At 37.4% G+C, this 24335-nt stretch overlaps 1 protein-coding gene across 1 annotated transcript; it reads left to right on the top strand.

Moving 5' to 3' along the window:
• Nucleotides 1–868: 868 nt before the first annotated feature.
• Nucleotides 869–24266, top strand: LOC129563235 (transmembrane protein 62-like). Its single transcript, XM_088840299.1, has 7 exons — nt 869–986; nt 4431–4481; nt 8267–8426; nt 13035–13148; nt 15331–15415; nt 20414–20532; nt 23468–24266. Exons 1-7 carry the CDS (start codon nt 913–915, stop codon nt 23792–23794), a joined length of 930 nt encoding a protein of 309 aa, XP_088696425.1. The 5' UTR covers nt 869–912; the 3' UTR covers nt 23795–24266.
• The last annotated feature ends 69 nt before the right edge of the window (nt 24267–24335 follow it).

Genomic DNA, 24335 nt, shown 5'->3' with positions numbered 1-24335 from the left:
CTGGTGGGCTTCTGTCATGGGGTCACACAGAGTCGGACACGACTGAAGTGACTTAGCAGCAGCAGCAGCAGCAGTATTCCATTGTACACATATGGATATACTGCAGTTTTTTGATGGTTTCTAGTTTTTTACTATTATGAATAGAATATTGTGAACATTCTGGTACAAAGCTTCCTTTGGATATATGTACATCTTATTTTATAAGCTTAGTTTTGATATCCTCTTTATTTATTACACTGTGGTATACAGGGCTGAGAAGATTAGTGGTTCTTCTTTATTTCCACGAAGAAATTTAGAAGTAAAGAAAGAAATTTATGTAATTTAAAGATTATTCTTTATTTCTGTTTCCTGATCTGTCAAATGGGAATAATCCCTGTCCTAGTTAGTGCAAACTTATTTTTAGGATCAAATGAATTATAATGTATGTTTAAACAGTTTGAAACTTACAGAGGTCCATACAGGTCATTGATTAGTCAAGTTTAAGCCTTAGACATAATATACTTATTATAAAACCTCAAGGCAGTTGTATAATCCATTGACATTAGATTGCAGCCTGAGCCCTCGTTAAAGCGCCTCCTACTTTTCTCTGATTTCAGAAACAGATGGAGGCGCTTTTGTTACTGGCCAAGGAAAGTAGCTGGAGCAACCACAGTGTTTGGTTTGGACACTTTACAACATCCACTGTCTTTTCTCCATCACCAGGACTTCGGTCAATAATGAGGTGAGACAGGCTTCCAAAATCAAGATTGTTTTTAGGTCTTTTCTGTTTTCTACCTATTTTGCTTTTCTAAAGAGGTATTTTTATTAACTTGGCATCACAAGCTATCTTTGTTCATTTATTTCATTTGCTTTTTATTGGTTAGTTTAGCTACAGCTTATTTGTGTGGGCATCTTCATACCCTTGGTGGACTCATGCCTGTTTTGCACACTCGTCACTTCCAGGGCACTTTGGAACTTGAGCTAGGAGACTGGAAGGATAACAGAAGGTAAGGGAACTACGCCACAAAATACAGCTTATACGTGTAAGTTTTGCTAAAGCAATAATAGTTTTCTGATCACTACCATGAGTGATCCCAGTTAAGGAAAAACTTGGTGATATCTCTCTGTTTTTGAAGGGAAATATATATCTGGCAGTCTTTATCCTTATGCAGAAACCTTGTTGTGGCAGTTATGTTTGCCATTGCTATGTTACATTGGAGTTTCAAATGCATCCTCTCGGAAATAGTTTTCAAATGGCAGTGTACACAAGCTCTTAGAAGAACTTATGAAAAATAAAGATTACCAGGCCCTCACTCTAGAGATTTTGGCTGTGTTGGTCTGGGTTAGGACACAAGAAACTACTTTTTTTTTTAAAAAGTCTACCAAGTGCTCAAAAGACTATACTTTGAGAAACATTCGGGCTAGAAATATGTCATATCTTTCCCTAAATTTTGTATTTGCCTTTCTATTTACTGCTGCAATATATTAGTGATTTAAGTTCTTCAAATAGATTACAGTTGGTTTTTATTAAGGTTAAAGTCTTTTAAAAATTATTATTATTAAGCATGTTTAAAATTGTAGTATAGTTGTATAATATTGTATAAGTTACAGGTATACAATATAGTGATTCACAGTTTTTAAAAGTTATACTCAATTATTATTACAAAATATTGGCTATATTCCCTGTGTTGCACAATATCCCATAGCTTCCTTTATATGTAATAGTTTGTACCTCTTAACCCCTTGCTTCTATCTTGCTCCTCCTTTCTTTCCTCTCCCCAATGGTAACCACCAGTTTATTCTCTTTATCTATAAGTCTGTTTCTTTTTCATTATATTCCCTCGTTTGTTGTAGTTTTTAGATTGCACATATAAGTGATCTTATACGGTATTTGCCTTTCTCTGTCTGATTTATTCACTTAGCATACTACCCTCCAAGTCCATCATTGTTACAAATGGCAAAATTCCATTCTTTTTTATGGCTGAGTATTATTCCATTGTATATATACCATATCTTTATCCATTTTTATGTTGATGGACACTTAGGTTGCTTCCATATCTTGGCAGTTGTAAATAATTCTGCTATGAACATTGGGGTGCATGTATCTTTTCAAATTGGATATATACCCAGGAGTGGAAGTGCTGGATCATATGGTAGTTCTAGGGTTAGAGTGTTTTGAAGAGAAACATAACTTATTCATCAAAAGCGTACAGTATAGTTGAATGTATATTTATTGAGAAGAATGCAGTATATATTTGAGAATAACTATTTAAGTGCAAATATAGATAACTACCATCTCATTGTTTTATATCAACTGCTATTTAACTTTGTTAAACCCAGTGCTATGAAGATATTAGATACTCAGTAAATATTTGTTAAGCTGAATGTTATCTTGCTACTTTTAACTACAGTTGACCTTTGAACAGCACAGTCTGAACTGTGCAGGTCCACGTATACTCGGATTTTTTTCACAAAGTACTTACTACAGTACCTCACAATCTGTGGTTAGTTGAATCCATGGGTGCAGAACTGAGGTTGTGGAGGTGTGGCTGGGAAGTCATACTTAGATTTTCGACTGCTTGGGGGTTGGTGCCCCTAACCCCTGCATTGTTCAAGGGTCAGCTGTACTTCCATTAATTAAAAAGCAGTTTTATATCTTGGAAAGTACTTATTCATTTCAGTTGGCTTTTCTAGAAACTGTGTAAGAGCTAAGCTTGAAGCCTCTAATTATTTGGCAACTGTAATTACTTTGAACTAAGACCTGCCTGTTCATGATGGTGAGGCTGTGGGCTGGACCAGAATTGCTTTTTACCAGGTAGCCTTCCTAAACCTTGTTCAACTTCTCGATTTCTTATATATGCTACAGTTACAAGTTAAGTCATGTTAATTATGAAACCATTTCCTTTCTTTCTCTTCCCACCTGCTCTCCTGTGTTCCACCCTAGGGTTTTACCTAGAGTTTGTCTTACTGAAAGAAACTAACCTTTATCTGCCCTTATAAATATTTAAATTTTAATATGTATTGTTCAGTCACTCAGTCGTATCCAACTCTTTGTGACCCCATAGACTGCAGCATGCCAGGCTTCCCTGTCTTTCACCATCTCCTGGAACTTGCTCAAATTCATGTCCATTGAGTCAGTGATGCCATCCAGCTGCCTTGCCCTAATATTATGTATTAGTACAATAGAAGAGTTTGTTTTTTTTTTTTCCCCAGTTTCACTGTGCTGCTTGTGGGATCTTAGTTTCCCAACCAGGGACTGAACCGATGCCCTCAGCAAAAGAAAGTGCAGAATCCTAGCCATTGAACTGCTAGGAAATTCCCTGGAAGAGTTTTTAAAAATAGTTAGTATATTAGTAATATTAGACTAGGCTTTGTTGTGTATGCAGATACATCTAGAAATATCAGTGGCTTAACCCAACAGATATTAGTTTTGTTTTTCATTTTTGTAAACTCATACTGGGAGTATGACTCATAGTATGAGTCAGGGAAATTCACAGCCACAGGGTAACTCTGGGATTCAGACTTCCTCCATCTCATAACGTGACTATTTCAACACCTCAATTCCAGGGCAGGGAAGAGAGCATGGAAAACTCATATCCACTCTTAAGTACTTTGGACCAGAAGTGTGATACATGTCACTTCTTTTCACAGCCCATTGGCAAGAACTAGTCACATGGTCCCAACCTAATACCAGGGAGACTGGGAAATGCAGGGGAGCACGTGGAACATTTGGTGAGCACTATTGTTTCAGCCATAGCTAATCATTTTTCTCCTTAGTTTTAAAAGTTAGAAAATACAAAACTTTGCTTACTCTTTAATGAGTAGTTATACCTTCCAATGTGCATTTAGAAAATCAAAACCACTTAACTTTTGCTATTTTCTTTGAAATTATAGAAATAAATGTTTTAAAGAAGACTTAAAGGTTTCTAATTGTGCTCATTTTAATATTTTATGTAGCATTGTTAATAGGATGAAGAATGTTAGATGTTAGGCTTATGATGAATATTTTAGGTTCAAAATAGTCTTAAAGTATAGAAATCAAATGATTTAATTCAATAAACATTTATTTAAAAATTAAGAGTACATGCTATATACCAGGCATTATTTTAGGACACAGTGAAAATTCATTGTTTCAATCAGATTCCGATTGTGACAAATGTCACGTATGACAAAATGTAAACGTGAAAGGCTCAAGGAAAGAAACACGGACCATGTTTTTACTCTGCATTCCAATAAGTCATCTCAGAAAGTATAATTTTATATTTTTACCTTTGTTCTGTTTTTATCCTTCAGTCCCTCTTAAAATATGAAATGAGTAAATTACCTCATTGTTCTCTGGTCTCTAGGTACCAGATCTTTGCTTTTGATCATGACCTCTTTAGCTTTGCAGATTTGATCTTTGGCGAGTGGCCTGTGGTTCTTATCACTAATCCTAAGTCACTTCTCTATAGTTCTGCTAAACATGAACCGCTAGAAAGACTCCTTCACTCAACACACATCAGGTATGTAGCAATTTTTCAGAATTTACTTTTAGTTTGTTATGGATGGAGAATAAGTCAACGTTGTGATTGCATTCTCATGTGAAAGCTGTGAGATGCCCCACTTTAGTTTTATCAACAGTCTAAACATTATATACATTGCCTACTATTTCATTCCCATTCAGCTTAAAAAATAGTTAAGCTGCTGAAATTAAAAAAAAATTTAGAAACCCACAATTCTACCATTATTGTTTGTCTTTTATTCCACCTTTTGTATATGCATGTTTTTACATTGCCATAATCATAATGTATCTATTCATTTGTATCCTACTGTAACAAATTTATATCATAGATCAGAAATATATATTTTAACATTTTGCTGCATAGCCTTTCAAAAAAGCAAAAACTGTATAAATCTTATGGAATTGAAAATTCATTTGGCATATGAATTTGACAGTATATGTCAATGGAATATTTTTTCTTTTTTAATTTTTTCTGGCTCTGCTGTGCAGCATGGGAGATCCTGGTTTCCCAACCAGGGATTGAACCTATGTCCCTTGCAGTGAAAGCATGGAGTCTTAACCACTGGACATCCAGGGAGGTCCCAACTTATTTTTTATTGAAGTCTAGTTGAATTACAATGTTGTGTCAATTATTCCTGTACAGCAAAGTGATTCAGTTACACATTTATATACATTCTGTTTCATTTTCTTTTCCATTATGGTTTATCACAAGATATTGAATATAGTTTCCTGTGCTGTACAGTAGGACCTTGTTGTTTCTCTATTCTATATATACCAGTCCAACCCTCTCCCACTCCCCTCCCCCTTGTCATTCTATCTCTATGTCCCTGATTCTGTTTCTGTTTCATAGATAAGTTCCTTTGTGTTGTGTTTTAGATTCCACATATAAGTGATATCATAGAGTATTTGTCTTTATCTTTCTGACTTACTTCACTTATGGTGATAATCTCTAGTTGCATCCATGTTCCTGAAAGTGGCATTATTTTGTTCTTTTTTATGGCTGAGTAGTATTAAATAGAATCGTAATGAAACATTACCATTCCTTTTGGAAAGAGACTTATAACCTTTTGCAAACATAAGGACACTTGTTTTAATATACTTTATAAAATTTTATTTTGCAAAGTAGCATGACATAACTTTTGGAAAATAGGGTAATGGGATTATATGTGTATTTCTGTCCCATCCCCCACCCCCTAATAGAACTATTGTTAACATGAGTTTTCTTTCTCAGACATTCTCTTTCAGGCATGTATTTACATAGTCATAATCATACAGTACAGTATATTCTAATTCCTACCTTTTTTCTGTCAACAGAGAGAATGGATCATAGTATATATAACTATTTTCCTATCTTCCTGGTGAACTTTTAGATTTTCTTCTAGTTTGAGGATGAACATCTGATGCATACAGATTCTTCCTTCATTTGAATAATTGCTTTCGATAGAGTTCTAGAAATGAGATTCCAGCTGAAATAGTTTGAATTCCTTTGTGACTGTTGATAAAGGTTTTCTAACTACTTTATTTTTTTGCAACTAAAATCATTACTCTTTTAAAAAAAATTTGGTAAAATATACATAAAATTTCCCATGTTAACCATTTTTAGTGTACAGTACTTTCATATTGTTGTACAACCATCACCACCATTTGTTTTATCTTCCAAAACTGTAACTCTGTACCCATTCAACACTAACTCCCTATTCTCCCTCCCCGCAGCCCCCAGCAACCATGATTCTACTTTTCGTCTCTATGAACTTGACTACTTTAGGTACCTCATATAGGAGAATCATATATCTGGCCTTTGGTGACTGGCTTCTTTCATTTAATGTCTTCACCAATTTTTTTTTAAAGATTTATTTGTTTCTTTTTGGTTGCGTTGGGTCTTCATTGCTGCATGGGCTTTCTCTAGTTGGAGCGGGCTGGGGCTACCCTCTAGTTGGTGATGTGCAGGCTTCTCACTCCAGTGGCTTCTCTTGTTGTGGAGCACACGCTCTAGGTGCACAGGCTTCAGTAGTTACGGCCTACAAGTTGTGTAATGGCTTAGTTGCTCTGAGGCACGAGGAATGTTCCCAGACCAGGGATTGAACCCATGTCCCCTGCATCAGGAGGCAGATTATTATCCACTGTGCCACCAAGGAATTCTGTCTTCACCAATTTTGAAGCATGTGTCAGAATCTTCTTCCTTTTTAAGACTGAATATTATTGCATTGCAAGTATATACCATATTTTGCTTATCCATTCATCTGTTGAGGTGGCTCAGTTGTCAAAGAGTCTGCTAGCAATGCAGGAGACTCAAGTTCGATCCCTGGATCAGGAAGATCCCCTGGAGAAGGAAATGGCAACCCACTCCAGTATTCTTGCCTGGAGAGTCCCAAGGACAGAGGAGCCTGGTGGGCTATAGTCCATGGGGTTGCAAAAGAGCTGGACATGACTCGATGGACATGAGTTTGAGTGAACTCCGGGAGTTGGTGATGGACAGGGAGGCCTGGCATGCTGTGATTCGTGGAGTTGCAAAGAGTTGGACACGACTGAGCGACTGAACTGAACCAAACTGAACTGAGCAACTAAACCTACCAGCCTATTCATCTGTTGATAGACACTTTTGCTTCCACCTTTTCACTATTGTGAATAATGCTATGAACGTGTGTATAAATATATGTGTTCCAGTCACTGCTTTCCGTTCTTTTGGGTATATATTCAGAAGTGGAATTGCTGGATCATTTGGTAATTCTGTTTAATTTTTTGAGAAACTGCCATACTGTTTTCCATAGTGGCTGTGTCATTTCACATTCTCACCAGCAGTGTACAAGGAACCTGATTATTTTCTAAAACAGGTACTAATTTATAATGTTACCAAGAAATAGGAGTGCAGGTTTCACAGAACTCTTATCATTATTGGATACTGTACTTTTAAAAATATTTACTCATTATTCTGGAAAAAACGGGTACTAAGCTGTTTTATTTCTTTTGATTACTAGGTAAGTGGAACATATATCTCTCGGTTATGTTTTTTGATAGGAGCTGGATATCAGATTTAGATTTAGAGTAGTTTCTAATTTCTCACCTTTTCAGGTTTGCTGAGTTATACAACTCCAGAAGCCACCGTTTAAAAAGAAATCAGCTCATATGAATAGTGTTGTATGAACAGTTGCAGAGTGTAATGGTCTATTTTACAGTTGCCCTTCAGTATCTCTGCGAGATTGATTCCAGGACCCCCTGCAAATACCAGAGTCTTCAGATGCTCAAGTCCCTTATGTAATATGGTGTAGTATTTGCCTATAACCTATACTTCAAATCTTACCTAGATTACCTATGGACTTTTCTGGTGGCTCAGTGGTAAAGAATCTGCCTGCAATGCTGGAGATGCTTGTGCAATCCCTGGGTTGGGAAGATCCCCTGGAGAAGGAAATGGCAACCCACTCCAGTATTTTTGCCTGGGAAATCCCATGGACAAAGGATCTGCTGGGCCATATTCCATGGGGTTGCAAAAGAGTTGGATACAACTTAGTGACTGAACAATAACAGATTACTTAATAATACCTAATACAGTGTAACTTCTGTGTAAATAGTTGCTGGTGCAAGGCAAATGCAAGTTTTGTGAAATTTATCTTTTTTGAATATTTTCAATCCATGGTTGGTTGAATCCACAGGTTCCACATCTCAGGAACCTGAAGATCAACCGACAGAAGGTTTACTATACTTACATCTTTTCAGGTTATAACAGGGTTATTCTTCTTTATAGAAACAATGGCAAATACCTAAAACCATGCATTTATGCTTTCATTTTAGAGTCTTGGCCTTTTCCTTATCCTCCATTACTTCAGTTGCAGTTAAGATTGATGGAGTTCATTTAGGACAAGCTAGTCATTTGTCTGGTCCTATTTTCATACTAAAGTGGAACCCGAGAAACTACAGTAATAAGACACATAACATAGAAGTAATCGTTCAGGTAAGTTAGTAATTTTCAACTTGGTATGTAAATGATTAGTAGCCACATTGAACTTTGATTTTTTTTTTTTTAGTCAGTTGATTAAGATGAAACTAAGTAAAAAATTTTGAATACACTGGATTTAATATGTTCTGAACATATCCACTCAGGAGCAATTCTGCTGTTAGACTGAAAACTGGGCAGAGAACATGAGTGTGCAACTACCAACTACAGTTCCCTCTTTTTTAATCCCAGGGAATCATTCTTTTGCTTTCTTCCAACTTTGGCCAGAATTTCCCCAATATACCTAAAGATAATAGAATAAGTCAGAAAACATGTATTTATGTGTCCACACCTTTGATTGCTGTACTCATGTGGAAGGAGGGGATGCTCTCCTTAATGTCTTTCATATTAGAAGTTGGCTTATTTTAAAATGACTTGAAGATATAAGTACACATAGTAAAAAAATTATTTTTACTATTTTGAAAGCCTAGGATAGAGAATTTTCAAGGCATCAAAGAGATTTTTTGGGGGAGGAGTGGGCATTGATAGGGTGTGCAGTGACTGCCTGCCTATCCCTTTTGTGATTCAACTTGTGGGGCATTTAATTCAGCAGACCTGCCAGAGTAGAAAGTGATCATCATTACCAAAATAGAGCAGTTTTATCAATACACTGAAATGCGTTAGGTGATAGACTGTGCTAAAAAATTAGTTTCTTGAAAAAAAACCTGTCAATCTCTACCTCACTATGGTTTGATGACAGTTTGAAGCTGATCTTTTAATGTTAAGTCTGAGTTTGAAGATTGCCGAGTAATCCTTCAGAAAACACATGTAATTAGTCTCATCTTTTTTATATGTGTGCCTCAGAGAAGGATTTTGAGCAGGAAGGAGCTATTTACTGAGCTTCTTCTAAGACACTTAGGATTTTTTTTTTTTTTTTACTAAATCCATGTAGCAATGTTCCATGTTGTAAGTTTTATCCCCAGTTCATAGATGAGGAAACAGGAGAAGGCACTTTGCAGTGCTACCCATCTGCTTAGAAGGAAGAAGAAACTCATGGGTAGGATGTGGAAGGAGGAGATGCTCTCCTTAATGTCTTTCATATTAGAAGTTGACTTATTTTTAAAACGACTTGAAGATATAAGTACACATAGAATAAATTGTTCCCTATCTTTACAGTCACGGGGAAGAAGTGAGAGCAACCACAGGAGACCTGCTCCTTGTAGGAATGTAGAACTCCCAAATCTTTGGATTGCTTGTTTTATAAGGAAGAAACCATAGTTCACTTTCCTCAAAACATTCCTGCCTGCTTAGTTGAATCCTTAGTAAAAATGTGAAATAACATATATTTTTATATGTTTCATATTTCTTACATTTTTGAGATGTAATTTATATTTAAAACCCCATCTATTTAAGAGTACAGTTTGGTGAGTTTTGACTTACTTACACATCCTTGAAACCATTCCTACAATCAATACCATCTGTCTCCCTGAAAAGTCTTCTTATGTCCTTTTGCAACTGCTTTCCTTCTACCCCCATTTAAGGCAACCACTGATCTGTTTTCTGTCTATATGAATATAATTCTAAGAAATTAGTCTCAGTTCAGTTCAGTTAAGTTCAGTCGCTCAGTCGTGTCCGACTCTCCGCGACCCCATGAATCACAGCACGCCAGGCCTCCCTGTCCATCACCAACTCCCGGAGTTCACTCAAACTCATGTCCACAGAGTCGGTGATGCCATCCAGCCATCTCATTCTCGGTCGTCCCCTTCTCCTCCCGCCCCCAACCTTTCCCAGCATCAGAGTCTTTTCCAGTGAGTCAACTCGTCGCATGAGGTGGCCAAAGTATTGCAGTTTCAGCTTTAGCATCAGTCCCTCCAATGAACATCCAGGGTTGATCTCCTTTAGAATGGACTGGTTGGATCTCCTTGCAGTATAAGGGACTCTCAAGAGTCTTCTCCAACACCACAGTTCAAAAGCATCGATTCTTCGGCGATCAGCTTTCTTCACAGTCGAAATTAGTCTACTGAATACTAAAATAGGGAACCTAGTCCCCTTATTCATCAATGAGAAAATTCTGTCCTTTTACATACAGATTTACATATAGTTTACATATAGATAAGTTTATGTATAAGTTTATATAGTTTACATATAGATATTTGTATTTACAAATATAGTTTACATATAGATAAGTCTGAGAGAAAACTTCATGGGAGAAGACACTGATTTATTTTATCTATGCATGTATTTATTGAATATCTGTACATTTCCAGGCAACCTAGTACCAAATAGACCTTTCAATCAGTTCTCAGTGTGGTTCCTGAAGTAGTAGCATCAACATCACCTGGAAACTCATTAGAAGTCCCATCTCAAACCTATGAATCAGACACTCTGGAGATGGAAGCTAACCCTATGTTTTGACAATCCCTCCAGGTGATTCTGATGTGCACTAAAGTTTGAAAACCAGAATGTAAGATTATTGTGCCTGCTTTGCCAATTTAAAGAGTAAACTCTAGAAATCTCTCTCAAAGAGAATCCCTGCATTTAAATAAGAACTAAAAAAAAAAAAAAACCGAGAATATGTAATTCAGAGTAAGAACATTTGAGAAATAAAAGTTTGATAAACACCAGTGCAAGTTCTTTTTGCTAGTTTAAAGCTTTTCATGATAGGGAATTTTTTAAATAAATTCAAGAGATAATACTATAATGAATTCCCAACTTTAACGAATCACCCAACTTTAAAGATTATCAACTCATGAACAGTCTTGTTTCATGTATACCCCATCTACTTCTTCGTGTACTACAATGTTATTTCATCTGTGTAAATATTAATATGTAGTATGTATCACTAAAAGATAACTATTTTTAAAAAGTAATGATAATACCATATCACACCTGAAAAATTAACACTTATACCTTAATTTCAAACTAGTTAGCTAATGTTCCAGTTTTCCCATTTTGTCATTTATATTGCATTTGGTTGGTTCAAATCGGAATTCAGACAAGGCTCAAATATTGCATTTAGCTGATTTGTCTTTTTAGTTTCTTAATCTGTAGGTTACCTTTCCATCCTCCTTCCTTTTTCCCCCTTGCAATTTGTTTACTTTGGAAACTGGACCTTTTATCCTCTAGTGTTTCTGTATTCTGGACTTTTGCCGTTTGTATCCATGTGGTATTATGTAGTATGATTCTCCATCCCCTCTAGTTTCTATAACTGGTAGTTATATTTTAATTTTTGATCATATTTGAGTCTGTTTTTTGGCTGGAATACTTCCTTTGGTGTTTTATGCTTTTATCAGAAGTCTATAATATCTGGTTGTCTTTCTTTTAACAATATCAAAATTGATCACTGTATGTAGATATTGTTGACCCTACACAGTGGTGTGCTGGTAAATGTTTAGCTACTAACTTGGGGCATATTTGAAGGGAGGAACTTGATTTATCCCAATTTCCATAGTATAAATATTCCTCCTGTAGCTGGTTTTAAGCTACCAACACATTAGCTGGTCTGCAATGTTCCTGAACGTGTAGCAATTGGCCCTTGTCAGACAAGTCAGTGCCAGCACATTGCTGGCTTATCCTCCATTCATTATGAAGTACCCAACCAGCTTTTCACTGTGGGAATTCTAGCACCTACTGAGAGTCTGGGACTAGATACATTATTTCATTGGAGTTATAAAATGGTGATATTCAAATTGCCACTCTTACTTATATGAGTATTAATTAGAAGATTCCCATAAAGAAAAAATCTGCCTCACCTATTTGATACCCAGATACAGAGTTCATACGGGAAAGGCAGGATAAAGTCTTCATTCATCCTCCACCTTCCCTTTTCTAAACCTGCTTTCAGAATGATGAGTTCTCTACCGTCTGCCAAAGGTAACCAAATGAGTCTTTTAGTATCATTAAGAAGTCATAGTTTAAAAAAACGTGGTTGGTATGTTTCACTCCATTGCATTTATGTTTTTTTGATGCTCAGTCGTCCCATCTTTGGCTAGTAGGAGCCTCTTTAAGTTGGCCACTAAGTCCTCTGATACAAGCCTAATAGTCCTTGTTACATTTTCTTGCTTTCTGGTACAAAGATGTTCCAAGCCCTCATGCATTTCTTACTCAAAAATTAAAATAAATAAATTAAAAAAAAAAAGAATTGGAATCAGCTATTTCTCTAAAGACCATTGGTTTCTTGTAGTGGGGAATTTTATTTTGAGACCAAATCTGGGCACTAGCCCAGCTAGCTCATTACTGTTTTTATGTCTTTTCAATAAACAAAGGGAAATACAGATTTTTTTTTAAGACTACTTTGTGATATACACTGGTATTTCCAATTCAAATCTAGAATTACAAAGTTTAAAAGAAGTTTTATTTGAAGTGCTCGTATGTTCACCTGCAACTACCACAACATTGTTAATCAGCTATACCCCAGTACAAAAGAAAAAGTTTAAAGTGAAAAAAAAAAATAAAGTACGAAGATACTCTGGAAAAAAATTCAAGTTCTTATAGGAAGACTCAAAAATAAATGAAAAAAGGTGTCACTTATTCTGAGATAATTGACGAAAATTATTGGAAACTTAATCTTGGACCATTGTACATATTTGCACATGAGGGTTGCTTTCCTATTGTGCTTAATACTAGGATTCTGCTGGAAGAAGTAAGAGTGTTCACCACATATTTTCAGCTCGAGAGGATATTCATCTCAGATTTGATCCCCTGGCATCATTTATTCTCTTTACTGACCATTGTACTGTGGTGAGTAAATTCAACTTAGTATTATATATGTTTTTACTAGATTTGGTAGGTCTAATGTCATAAATAATGTACTCATGTGATGAGAAAGCAGAACCTTATCAAATTAAAAGATTAGTTGTCTGTCTAGAAGAATACAATGGCTTTAAATTGATTTGAATTAAAAGAAGAGGAGACACGGACATGTAGTACCTGTTCTGGAACCTGGTTCTAAGTAATGACATAAAACAAGGATCACTAAGGGAATTATAGGAACTGTGCTAAATTAGGATATTTCAAAAATATTTCTTCCCACATAAATAATACATGCTTAATACAGAAAAACTGGAAAATTTAGAAATAAAGTATAATGAACCCCACATCATTCTTTTATCACACTAACCATTAGAACCATTGTATTTCTCTACTATTTGTTTATTTTTCTCTTATTTACATTTGGATATAAGTTTTTAGTATAAAATGGTAATATACTTTTCATTCTCTTTTTCCATTTGATTTCTTCTACTGAGGAATTTGTTTTGATGATTTTCTTTCATCAGATTTGTTTTATAAATGATGCTTATTGGCTGTATTATATTGTCATAGATATACCTTAATTTATTTGACCATTTCCCTATTGTTGAGCATTTGTTTCCAATTTTTCCCTCTACTGTAAACAAATTGCTTGTTTCTGCATTTAATAGTTTTTTTGGAAATTTCTAGAAATGAATTGTTGGATCAAAGAATGGACACATTATTCTACATGCTTCATTTATTTATTATATAATTTATATAATTACACAGGTTTTAAAATTATTTATTATATTTGTTGTTTTTGGTCTCTTCTCCCTCATGAAAAGATAAGTCCCATGAGGGCAAGAATGTCTTTTGGTATGCCTAACACAAGTAGACCCTCAAATAAGTATTTCTTGAATGAATAAATTTTTTTGTTGTTTTTTTAGTTTTTAATACACTGTCAAACTGTCTTTCAGAGAATCTTTGGCAATTTACAGTCTAGTTTCCTCAGATCTCCCTCTCCGGGGTATTAACATAAAGTGCACTACAATGTTGAGAAGAAAATTTAAGCCCCTTTCATTTCACCTTCCAAAGATAGCTTAATACCCTCTTATATCCTCACAGATTTAATGTGCATTACTTATTATTTTAATATACTTTTATTTCTTGTGTGATTGAACATTTAAAAATATGCCTAATGGGCATTTGCATGTCATTTTTACAAATCATTTATTATTTTTTCTTTTTTTGGTGATTTTTAATAGTCACCTAGATCAGGCTTTGAAAACTTTGGTGTACTTATGAATCACCTGGAAATGTGAATAAGACGCTGATTCTGATTAGTAGAGCTGAAATGGGGCCTGAGACTCTGCATTCCTAAGAGGCTCAAGGTGATTCCAGAGATGACCTGGGGCCCATCCTTGGAGAACAAGAACTTAGATTACATGTCTCTTTACTATGAATTAATCTTCAAGTGAGTGATTTCCTGGTGGAGAAAGCATAAGGAAATGCAGTCTCCATTCAGCTTGTAGTGTACTGCATACTGGGTTTTTTCTTTTTCCACTTTTATACTTTTTAAAAAAACTTTTTATTTGATATTGGAGTGTAGTTGATTAACGGTGTTGTGATAGTTTCAAGTGTACAGCAAAGTGATTCAGTTATACATTTACATGTATCTATTCTTTTTCAAATTCTTTTTCCATATAGGTTGTTACATAATATTGAGCAGAGTTCCCTGTGCTATACAGTAGGTCTTTGCTGATTCTCCACTTTAAATATAACAATATGTACATGTCCATCCCAAACTACCTAACTATCCCTTCTCCCCTTCTGCCCTCCCCCTGTAACTGTAAGTTTGTAACACTCTTTTAAGACTTTAAATAAAACAGCACAAAGTATACTTAACCTAGTACACTGAAAGTGGACTATTTTAATTTGATTTTATGTAACTGTATGAGATTATTTAGTTTCAATGTTGGTCCAGGTATCCAAATCTTAAAAGACAAATTCTGTGGCAACTTATAATTATCTTCTCTGCTGCATCAGATTTTCAATTCTCTTTGACTGTATATTTTTCTTATATAGTCATTTCTCCTAATGATGTCGTTTCCATTTGTGTTAATGGGGCTGTTTATAAAAACTGAAGATGTATCCATATGTCTGTTCCATGTTAATTTCTCTTTGTCTGCAGGCCCGGGTCATATTTGTGATGATTGCGCTGATGCAGCTCATTGTTCTCATTATTTTTCGGTATCAAGCATATGCAGAGCATAACGGTTAGTCACCATGGGTTCCTTTTATTCTTAGAAGGCCTTACTTTTATGCATCCCATAATCTCCTGACTAAATAAATACCAGTGCAGACTGTCTTCGCCTGAACTCTGTGAGGTGCTTCCTTCAAACTATCGTGTTCACTTCAAACTCCCTATTCCGTACCATTTTCTCCAACCATTCCAGGTCATAATGAACTTTTGTCTCTAATGCCAAGAGTCCTTCCTAAGGATTAATTCTGTACTTAACCAGCCAATCACCTTGTTTACATCACAACTTCAAATGTATATATTTTCTCCTCAACCAGACTCAAGTTCCTCAATATAGGAGTCCTTGTTTAGTACTTCTTTTCTGTTTTCTACAGCACCCAGCTCTGAGTTTGTGTATTACAGACAATAAATATTGACACTTGTTGAAGTAAATGTTCCTTATTCCTTCCTGGCTTGGATGAAATCCCAGGAACTCATTGTGGGGAAGGGGAGGACTGTGGTAAAGATTAAACCATAAGATGGTTAACTGCATAGGTAGTATTCATATCCTACTGAATGTTTTCCTGCTTATATACATTTTTTAAAATTCTGTGAAAAATTTCAAAAAGCATTATTGCACAAAATGTAAATAAATAAATATTTGAGGGAGGCCTCAGCCTCATGTGGGACTACCAGTATTTTTGTATAGTTATTTAAAATTCACGACGTATTTTTACTTACATTATCTTAATCTTACAACAATCCTGTGAGGTAGGTATTATTGTTTCCCATTTAAAGACTAGAAAACTGAGGATTGCAGAGTTAATGTAGGTTATCTAGTGTCTTACAACTAATAAGAGTCTGACTCCAGGTCAGTTCTTTTTTGTAAACAACACTTCTCAATCTGACTACACCTTAGAATGCCCTGGAGAACTTTTAAAATCGCAGTGTCTACACAGTACTTTCAGTGCTTACACAGAATGTCTGTGGGTAGGACCTAAGCATCAGTATTTTTTAAAGCTCCTCAGATGATCCCAGTGTGTGGTAGGGCTGAGAAGCACGGCTCTGTCCAGAGCAGTATCTCTCAGTCCTGCTGCCTAGAATCCCCTGGGTTGCTGCCTCAACTCCCCTTTTTGCCAGGCCAACTAAATCAGAATCTCTGGAGGGTGAGACTTGGGCATAAGTATTTTCTAAAAGTTCCCCCAGGTTATTCTAATGAATGGTCCAAGTAGAGAATCATTCCTTAAAATGTAGAACATAGCTGCCTCTCAGGCTAAAGAATGCTATATTTAAAATAAATGAACAATGATGATGGATGGATACGTGGATCATCCCCTGAGGAGTACCAGGCTGGAAGGAGAGAGGAATGAGCAGGAAGGGTGCAACACACAGGGTGAGAAAGGCCGCGCGGCGTCAGGCTTCGTCTGTGACTGTCTGTCGGGTTGCACAGTGTTATGAGTGTAAAATGAACGTGCTGGTCTACTAGGGAAGACCTGCCGTTTAACTTCTATCAGGCTGTCTTTCCCTGGGGCCAGTCCTTTAGATAGTTTGCCCTCAGGTGTTGCTCAGTGTGTCCTGAGCTTCCCATCAGAGTCTTCTGATACCTGGTATACGACCAGCCGCAGACCAGTGAAATGGCTGGCTGGGCTGAGGATCTGTGATGCTCTAGTCTGTGGCTGCAGAATAAAGCCCTGGCGCTTTGGCTTTCTGGCACTGTATTTTAAGAGGTGTTAATCTGGAGATCTTTTAGGGATCCCTTTCAGTTGAAGTAAGAGGATAACTGAGTTAAGAGCTGCATCACATATGGGAAGGGAATATTTGGACAGATACTCATGGTAACTTTAGATATTCATATTTAAGATTAAAGTTTGATATTTGCCTTTGAGATATATATATATATATATAGTTAAAAAAATTCATTGGAGTATATTTGATTTATACTGTTGTATTTCAGGTACACAGCACAGTGATTCAGCTAAACACATGCACGTGTCCATTCTCTCTCAGGCTCTCTCCTCATGGAGGTCATCACAGAACATTGAGCAGAGCTCCCTATGCTGCACAGTTGTTGCTGTTCAGTCACTCACTCATATCCAGCTCTGTGTGACCCTGTGGATTGTCACACGCCAGGCTTCCCTCTCCATCACCAGCTCCTGGAGCTTGCTCAGACTCATGTCCATTGAGTTGGTGAGGCCATCCAACCGTCTCATCCTCTGTGGTCCCCTTCTCCTCCTGCCTTCAATCTTTCCCAGTATCAGGGTCTTTTCCAGTGAGTTGGCTTTTCACATCAGGTGGCCAGTATTGGGGCTTCATCTTCAGCATTAGTCCTTCCGATGAATATTCAGGACTGATTTCCTTCAGGATTGACTGGTTTGAACTCCTTGCTGTCCAAGGGACTCTCAAGAGTCTTCTCCAGGACCACAGTTTGAAGGCATCAGTTCTTCGGCGCTCAGCATTTGTTATTGTCCAGCTCTCACATATGTATGTGACTCCTGGAAAAACTATAGCTTTGACTACAGACGTTGGTTGGCAAAGTAATGTCTCTGTTTTTTAATACGCTGTCTAGGTTGGTCATAGCTTTTCTTCCAAGGAAAAAGCGTCTTTTAATTTCATGGCTGCAGTCACCATTCACAGTGATTTTAGAGTCCAAGATACTAAGTCTCATGGAAACCAAAGACTTGATCATTTTTTGAGCACAGAATATTTATGTGTGTGTGTGTGTATGTATGTGTCTTGCAACTACACCATTGCTTTGAACTTCTCTGTAATTCTAAGTGAAATGGCTTACCAGAATTCCTGCCAACTTCTGATTTAAAGTCAAGTCATCCATATTACAAATGATTTGCTGTAGATGTAGTAGATAGCCATTGGAAGTCTTCTAGAAAATATTTTAAAGAACCTGAACTTTGAATGTGTTTACTGGATTTTTCAAATTTATTCTGTTTAGGACTGCTGGGATTTATAAATTTGACGTCATTTTCCCTTCATGTCTTGAGCAAACTAAATCTCTCCTACTATTCTGTGTTGTTGCTGACCCTGTATACAGTGCTGGGTAAGTCATTTAGGAAACCTGAAAATTGTGGAGAATTCTGCCAAAGAATGTACTGAGAATTTTCACATTAGCCATTTAGGCTCTGAGGAGCACAGTGACTGGCACGTGACTTCTCCATTTCCTGGGGCGTGATCTGGGGGATACAGATGTCCTAACTTAAAGCACATTTAATCAACACCACGCTAACTCAAGGGTGCCGAGAGGACCGTGACAATCAGTATTTGTGTAGAAACTTAATAGAAGACAGGAGTTCCATTTAAATGTCATCTCCTCAGAGCAGCCTTTGATCATATGAAAGTTTTGTCCTCTAGTTCACCACCCTTTATTTCTTTCATTACTTTGTCAGAATTTGTGATTATCTTCTGTGTATGTCTTCTCTCCCCTCATTAGAATATTGATTGATGTCTCATCTATCTTGTTCCTCTCTATGCACAGCAGTAAGCACAATGCCTATTATGTAGTTGAATGACTCTTTACTACCATGTGACTCCTAAACACTCAGCTCAAAAGAGAGAGAAACTGAGATAAGCAGTGAGTTCAGGCATCTGAACTCTTCTCATATTAATTATTACACTCAATATGGACAAAATCACTTTAGTCATTTATGGAAACAGAAAGTCCTGTGAGTCTCTTTTTAAAACTTTTTACAAATGTTCTTTACTAAGAGTCATTTCCCTTCCCCTTCCGTTGCTCAGTCGTGTCTGACTCTTTGCGACCCCGTGGACTGTAGCCTACCAGGCTTCTCCGTCCATGGGATTCTCCAGGCAAGAATACTGGAGTGGTTTACCATTTCCTTCTCCAGGGGATCTTCCCGACCCAGGGATCAAACCCAGGTCTCCCGCATTGGAGTCAGACGCTTTAACCTCTGAGCCACCAGGGAAGCCCAAGAGTCATTTAGGAGTTAATATATCTTTAGTCTATATTTTATACTTTTAGTCCATCTTTGGACTTTTATTTCCTCATTAGTTACTCTCACCAGAGAACAGAAAGTAGTTAAATAAAAATATGACCCTTTACAATTTTGTATAACAAGCTAAGGCAGATTCCCCTTTGGAGGTCGGTTTCCTTGTTAGAAGATGGGTTGAGGCTGTTTCAGACACTTGTTTTCCACTAGGACAAAAGCAAGTGATTTGTTTCCTGACTGTAAAGGGAAACATTAGAAGAGGAGAAGTTGTTTCATTTTTAAAGGTTAAAACTTAAACTAAGATGTATCTAATGGAGTATATATAATATATATCTGAGAAAATTACCTGTGACTTTTTAAAGTTGAACTCTACTCTTACCAGCAAATGATAGTATTGCATTTTGAGAAGGGAAATCTGACTATCTCTTAATCACTCCTGACAATATAGTAGTTCCAGAAGCCTGCACATTGAGAAGGAGCAGTAAATAATAACAGGGAGTAGAGAAAAGTCATTCTGGCATTGCAGCTGAAAAATTAAAGAAGTGAGTTAAGCTATGAACATGTTAACCCAGAGTATGTAGTTGATGTACAAAGTAAGGATTGTGGGTCAGCAAGAAAAGGATAAAATATATTCATTAATATTAATAAGAAAGATAAGTACATTTTAGAATGATTAAAGTGGTTGAAGTCTTATTGCTTAAAGGAGTAAATTTCAATTATCTGGAAAATTAAGTATGGTGTCGATGGAGTACCTCTTTGCTTCTTAAAGGAAAGTAAATGCATTACTACAATAGAATCTTCTAAAATTTGTAAATGTACTCCAGTCTGTTACTGGAATCTATTCCAGATATAGCACTTAGGCAATTTTATAATCTAGAGAAACAGGGAGCAAAAGAGCAAATAATTGGTTAGCTGGGATATTGGGTACAACAGAGATTAACAGAGAAGAAAAGCTATGCAAATGAATGCTTATAGATGACTTGTCCATATTTCTTCATTAGTCCTAAAATGTATCTTGTGATATGTGTAATCAGAGTCATAGTTATATAAATTCCTTTCCTGTCCATTGCCTCTTTCAGGCCCATGGTTTGTTGGTGAAATCACTAAAGGCAAATTGGGCTGCTGCTTCTCCTTTGGGATCTTTGTTGATGGACATTTCCTACAAGGCAGTATGACGTTTATAGTTGAAATTCTCCAGGTAAGAATTCAGAAATACAATTTAAGAACATCTTGGTCTTGCTGGACTAATTGCATAACAATTATGAATTATATCCCAAATCCCAAATTAAATACCACAGATCATGTGTCCGAACTTACCGGCAGGGCAGTCTTTAGTATTTGGTGTTTTATTTGTTTTTATAGTGCTTTCCAAGCTCTTTCTTCCACCACTCTTGTAAGCATCTAAGATACATTTTTGGCAGGAGGGTTTATAAGAGGTGAGAGAGGTTTTTATTGTTTGTTTCACTGTGCTTTTTCATCTACAAACAGTGAAAGAAGAGACTTATGGTAGAATAAATGATAGACCTCTGGGTAAACCAAAATCCGTTATGATAATGAAGAAGGAAACTATTTCAGAGGGAGGAAAGGAAAAGTAGACATACAAGAAAAGTGGATCAGTTACCCAGTGTAAGCTATCTAGCTGTCTTAGCAGTTCACTTGTTTATGAAAACACTGATATATTAGGTTTACATTTGGATTGAGATTTCTTTAGAACAAACGCAAATAAAAAACCCAGACCCATAGCAAACCTCTGTAACCAGGTTTGAAAACTGTTTACCTAACAATTTATTTATTTATTGTTCTCACCTAATGGGGCTAATGGATCAAAATCTGAGGTGATGATCTGAAGTTTTATAAGAGATCCAAAAACACTGTTCAAAATGAGTTCATAGCCTCATAAGAGGCCAGTAAAGCATGATCTGCAGACAAGTAGGGAAGATCTCTGCCTAGTGAACACTGACCACAAGCCAGAATATTCTGGTTAGCAGCATTTCATATGTGACGAGATCCAGGTCTAGTTCAGTTTTCTATTACATAGATGGAGGCTGTCTCTCAGGAGCATCCTTCAGTTCAGTTCAGTCCCTCAGTCACGTCTGACTCTTTGCATCTGACGGACTGCAGCACACCAGGCTTCCCTGTCCGTCGCCAACCCCCAGAACTTGCTGAAACTCATGTCCATCGAGTCAGTGATGCCATCCAACCATCTCATCCTCTATCGTCCCTTTCTCCTCCTGCCTTCAATGTTTCCCAGCATCAGGGTCTTTTTCAGTGAGTCAGTTCTTCGCCATTAGGTGGCCAAAGTGTTGGAGCTTCAGCTTTCACATCAGTCCTTCCAATGAGTATTCAGGACTGATTTCTTTTAGGACTGACTGACTGGTTTGACCTCCTTGCAGTCCAAGGGACTCTCAAGAGTCTTCTCCAACACCACAGTTCAAAAGCATCAATTCTTTGGTGCTCAGCTTTCTTTATTGTCCAATTCTAATATCTATATACATAACTACTGGAAAAACCATAGCTTTGACAGGAGCATCCTTATTCCAACTAAAATCTGAGCTTTACCAAAAGGTGGGTTTACAGTCATATTTTAATAAATAGCATACCAAGAATGGATTTTATGTATCATCTAGGCCCATAGCTCATAAATCTATTGTATCTCTGACCTAGACTTCTTCTCTCCTCCTCAGGTGCCTGTATATACAACTGGCATTTCGCATCTTCCTTAGATATCTCACAGGAATCTCAACTTAATATACCTCTAACAGAACCTTTCATTTGTATCCCCAAACCTGTTTCTCCCCAGTTCTTCTCAGTTTCAATACATTATTTAGGATGCATCTTAAGTTCCTCCCCTTCCCTCACACTTTTTGTCTAGTTTATCAGCAAGTAGCACTGTGCATGTCTTTTCTCTGTCATTGTTACCACCATTCTTACCTAGTTATATTTCTTTATTAAAAAAACTGTTTGGCTGGGTCAGGTCTTCATGGCAGCGTGCAGGCTCTTCGTTGCGTCATGAGGGGCCTCTCCTTGCAGCACTTGGGCTCCGGTTGTGGTGCTCGGGCTCTGGAGCACAGGCACTCAGTAGTTGTGGTGCATGGGCGTAGTTGCTCCACGGCGTAAGGGATCTTAGTTCCCCAACCAGGGATCAAACCCACATCCCCTGCATTGCAAGGTGGATTCTTGCAGTGAACCAGGGAAGTCCCCAGTAATTATTTCTTGCCTGGGCTACTACAGTAACCCCCTAACTGGTTTCCCATTGTTGCTCTTGTCTCCCTGTTGTCAGCTTAAAACAGATCCGTGACATGATCTGGGTCCTGCTGACTGCCCCCAATTCCACCTGCCTTATCATGTTCTAGGTCAACAGGAGGGTAATGGGAGATGGGCCCATCTCTGGGCTTTTTATTTATTCTTCTGCCTGGAATGCTCTTCCACTGACTCATTTCTGTCCTTCAGACCTCAGAGGGCCCATCTCCCGTTGCCCTGTAACCAGTTATTTTCTTCATTGAATTTATCACCATCTGTAATTATCTTCCCCCTCCTCTTTTTTGGGGGGTTGGTTTCCTCTTCTCTGTCCTAGAATGTAAGCTGTCTGAAGCATCTTTTCTGACTTGTTCATCAGTGTGTCCCCTGCCTAGAGCCTTGCACGGTGCCTGCCACATAATGAGTGCTCAATAATTATTTGGTGAATGAAAACTCATATTGTAGTTATGGTTGGATTACAAATCTTAAATCTTCTAGTTTGTATTCCAGTATTCATTATGTTACTTCAATTACAAATGCAAAGTCAAGAAAAAATATTGATATCCAAGTTCCCCCCTCACTCTGCCAAAAAAAAAAAGAGTACTGTATGTATGTATGTATGTATGTGTGTGTATGTGTTTGTACGTAGACATATATATTCATTTCTACCTTAAACATTTGAGGGCTTCAACAGAAATGAAATGACACTTGCCTTTAAGGTGAACAGAAGGATGCAGGCAAATAAACGACTTTGACACAGTGTGAATAAAGCATAAGGGATCAGTTAACCCCCAAGAGAGAAAGCAACATATTTTTAGGAGCCAGCAATAATGTGTTAGTGAGACCTGACCCCACCAGGGCTTAATAAGCTAATAGTTCTGTTCTGTTCTTTCCAGCTGGTGTTTTTTAACATCCCCTTGATGGTTTACCTGTGTTGGATTTTGCTGCAGCGGTGCTTTGGTCACAGCCTCAGGTCTCATCTCCGTCAAGGAAAATACTTGAAAATTATACCTGTTCACCTACTTATGTTACTGCTGTACATTTGGCATATTTATTCCTGCTACTTTCTTCATATGACGTATGGCACTCTAGCTTTATTATTCTCCCCTTTACGGACCTGGTTGACACTGGCGACACCTGTTCTCATTCGTTGTGTTTGGACACTGAACTCTGTGGAGCTTGGAACCTTCATAATGCGGTTAAAAAGTCACTTGAGCTCCTGAAGTCTGTATCTCCTCATCCACCTCTGTAGCCCAGGCCTCTGCCTCAGCAGCAGGCGAAAGGCCAGTATTGATGGGCAAACTTCAGGGAGCTGCTGTTCCTTGGACACCTGGGAGTTTGGGGGATTACCTACTACTGATTCTTGCAGAATGGACTGCAGAAAATTCTGTATATAATGCCGTGATTCCTTCTTTCCCCAAGAAGGGAAAGGGTTGATTTCCTTTTGTGAAGAGAAAGCGTTTATCTAGGAGTTCCACAGGGCAGGGGCTGATGGATATGGGAGTATCTGAGGCCCACTCAGTGTGTTTTTTAGATAGCTCATGTAAAGTACCTAGCACAGTGTCTGGAACTTGGCATCCTGTAAGGAGGCCACTTTAGGGACAGGGAACGTGCAAACTTGGACCTGACCCTGACTACCCTTGATTAGTTCCTAGTCCTTTTTTCAACAGGATTATGGGCTCTCTGCTTCCTCAGTCGGGGGTGTTTTCAACTAATCAAAGACCAATAAATGAAGGATGAATAAGAAACACCTCGGTCGGGGTC

The sequence above is a fragment of the Moschus berezovskii genome, chromosome 9 (assembly GCF_049115385.1).
Source record: "Moschus berezovskii isolate FMDL1 chromosome 9, NW_MosBer_1.0, whole genome shotgun sequence".
Taxonomy (NCBI): domain Eukaryota; kingdom Metazoa; phylum Chordata; class Mammalia; order Artiodactyla; family Moschidae; genus Moschus; species Moschus berezovskii.
This window is presented reverse-complemented; position numbering and strand designations above follow the sequence as displayed.

Excerpts from the sequence above, each read along its gene's own strand:
- LOC129563235 (XM_088840299.1), top strand. The coding sequence starts at position 913 with ATGCCTGTTTTGCACACTCGTCACTTCCAGGGCACTTTGGAACTTGAG. Across the intron at positions 13,149-15,330 it reads TTACTGACCATTGTACTGTG|GCCCGGGTCATATTTGTGAT; the intron begins GTGAGTAAATTC and ends CTTTGTCTGCAG. Across the intron at positions 20,533-23,467 it reads TTATAGTTGAAATTCTCCAG|CTGGTGTTTTTTAACATCCC; the intron begins GTAAGAATTCAG and ends TGTTCTTTCCAG.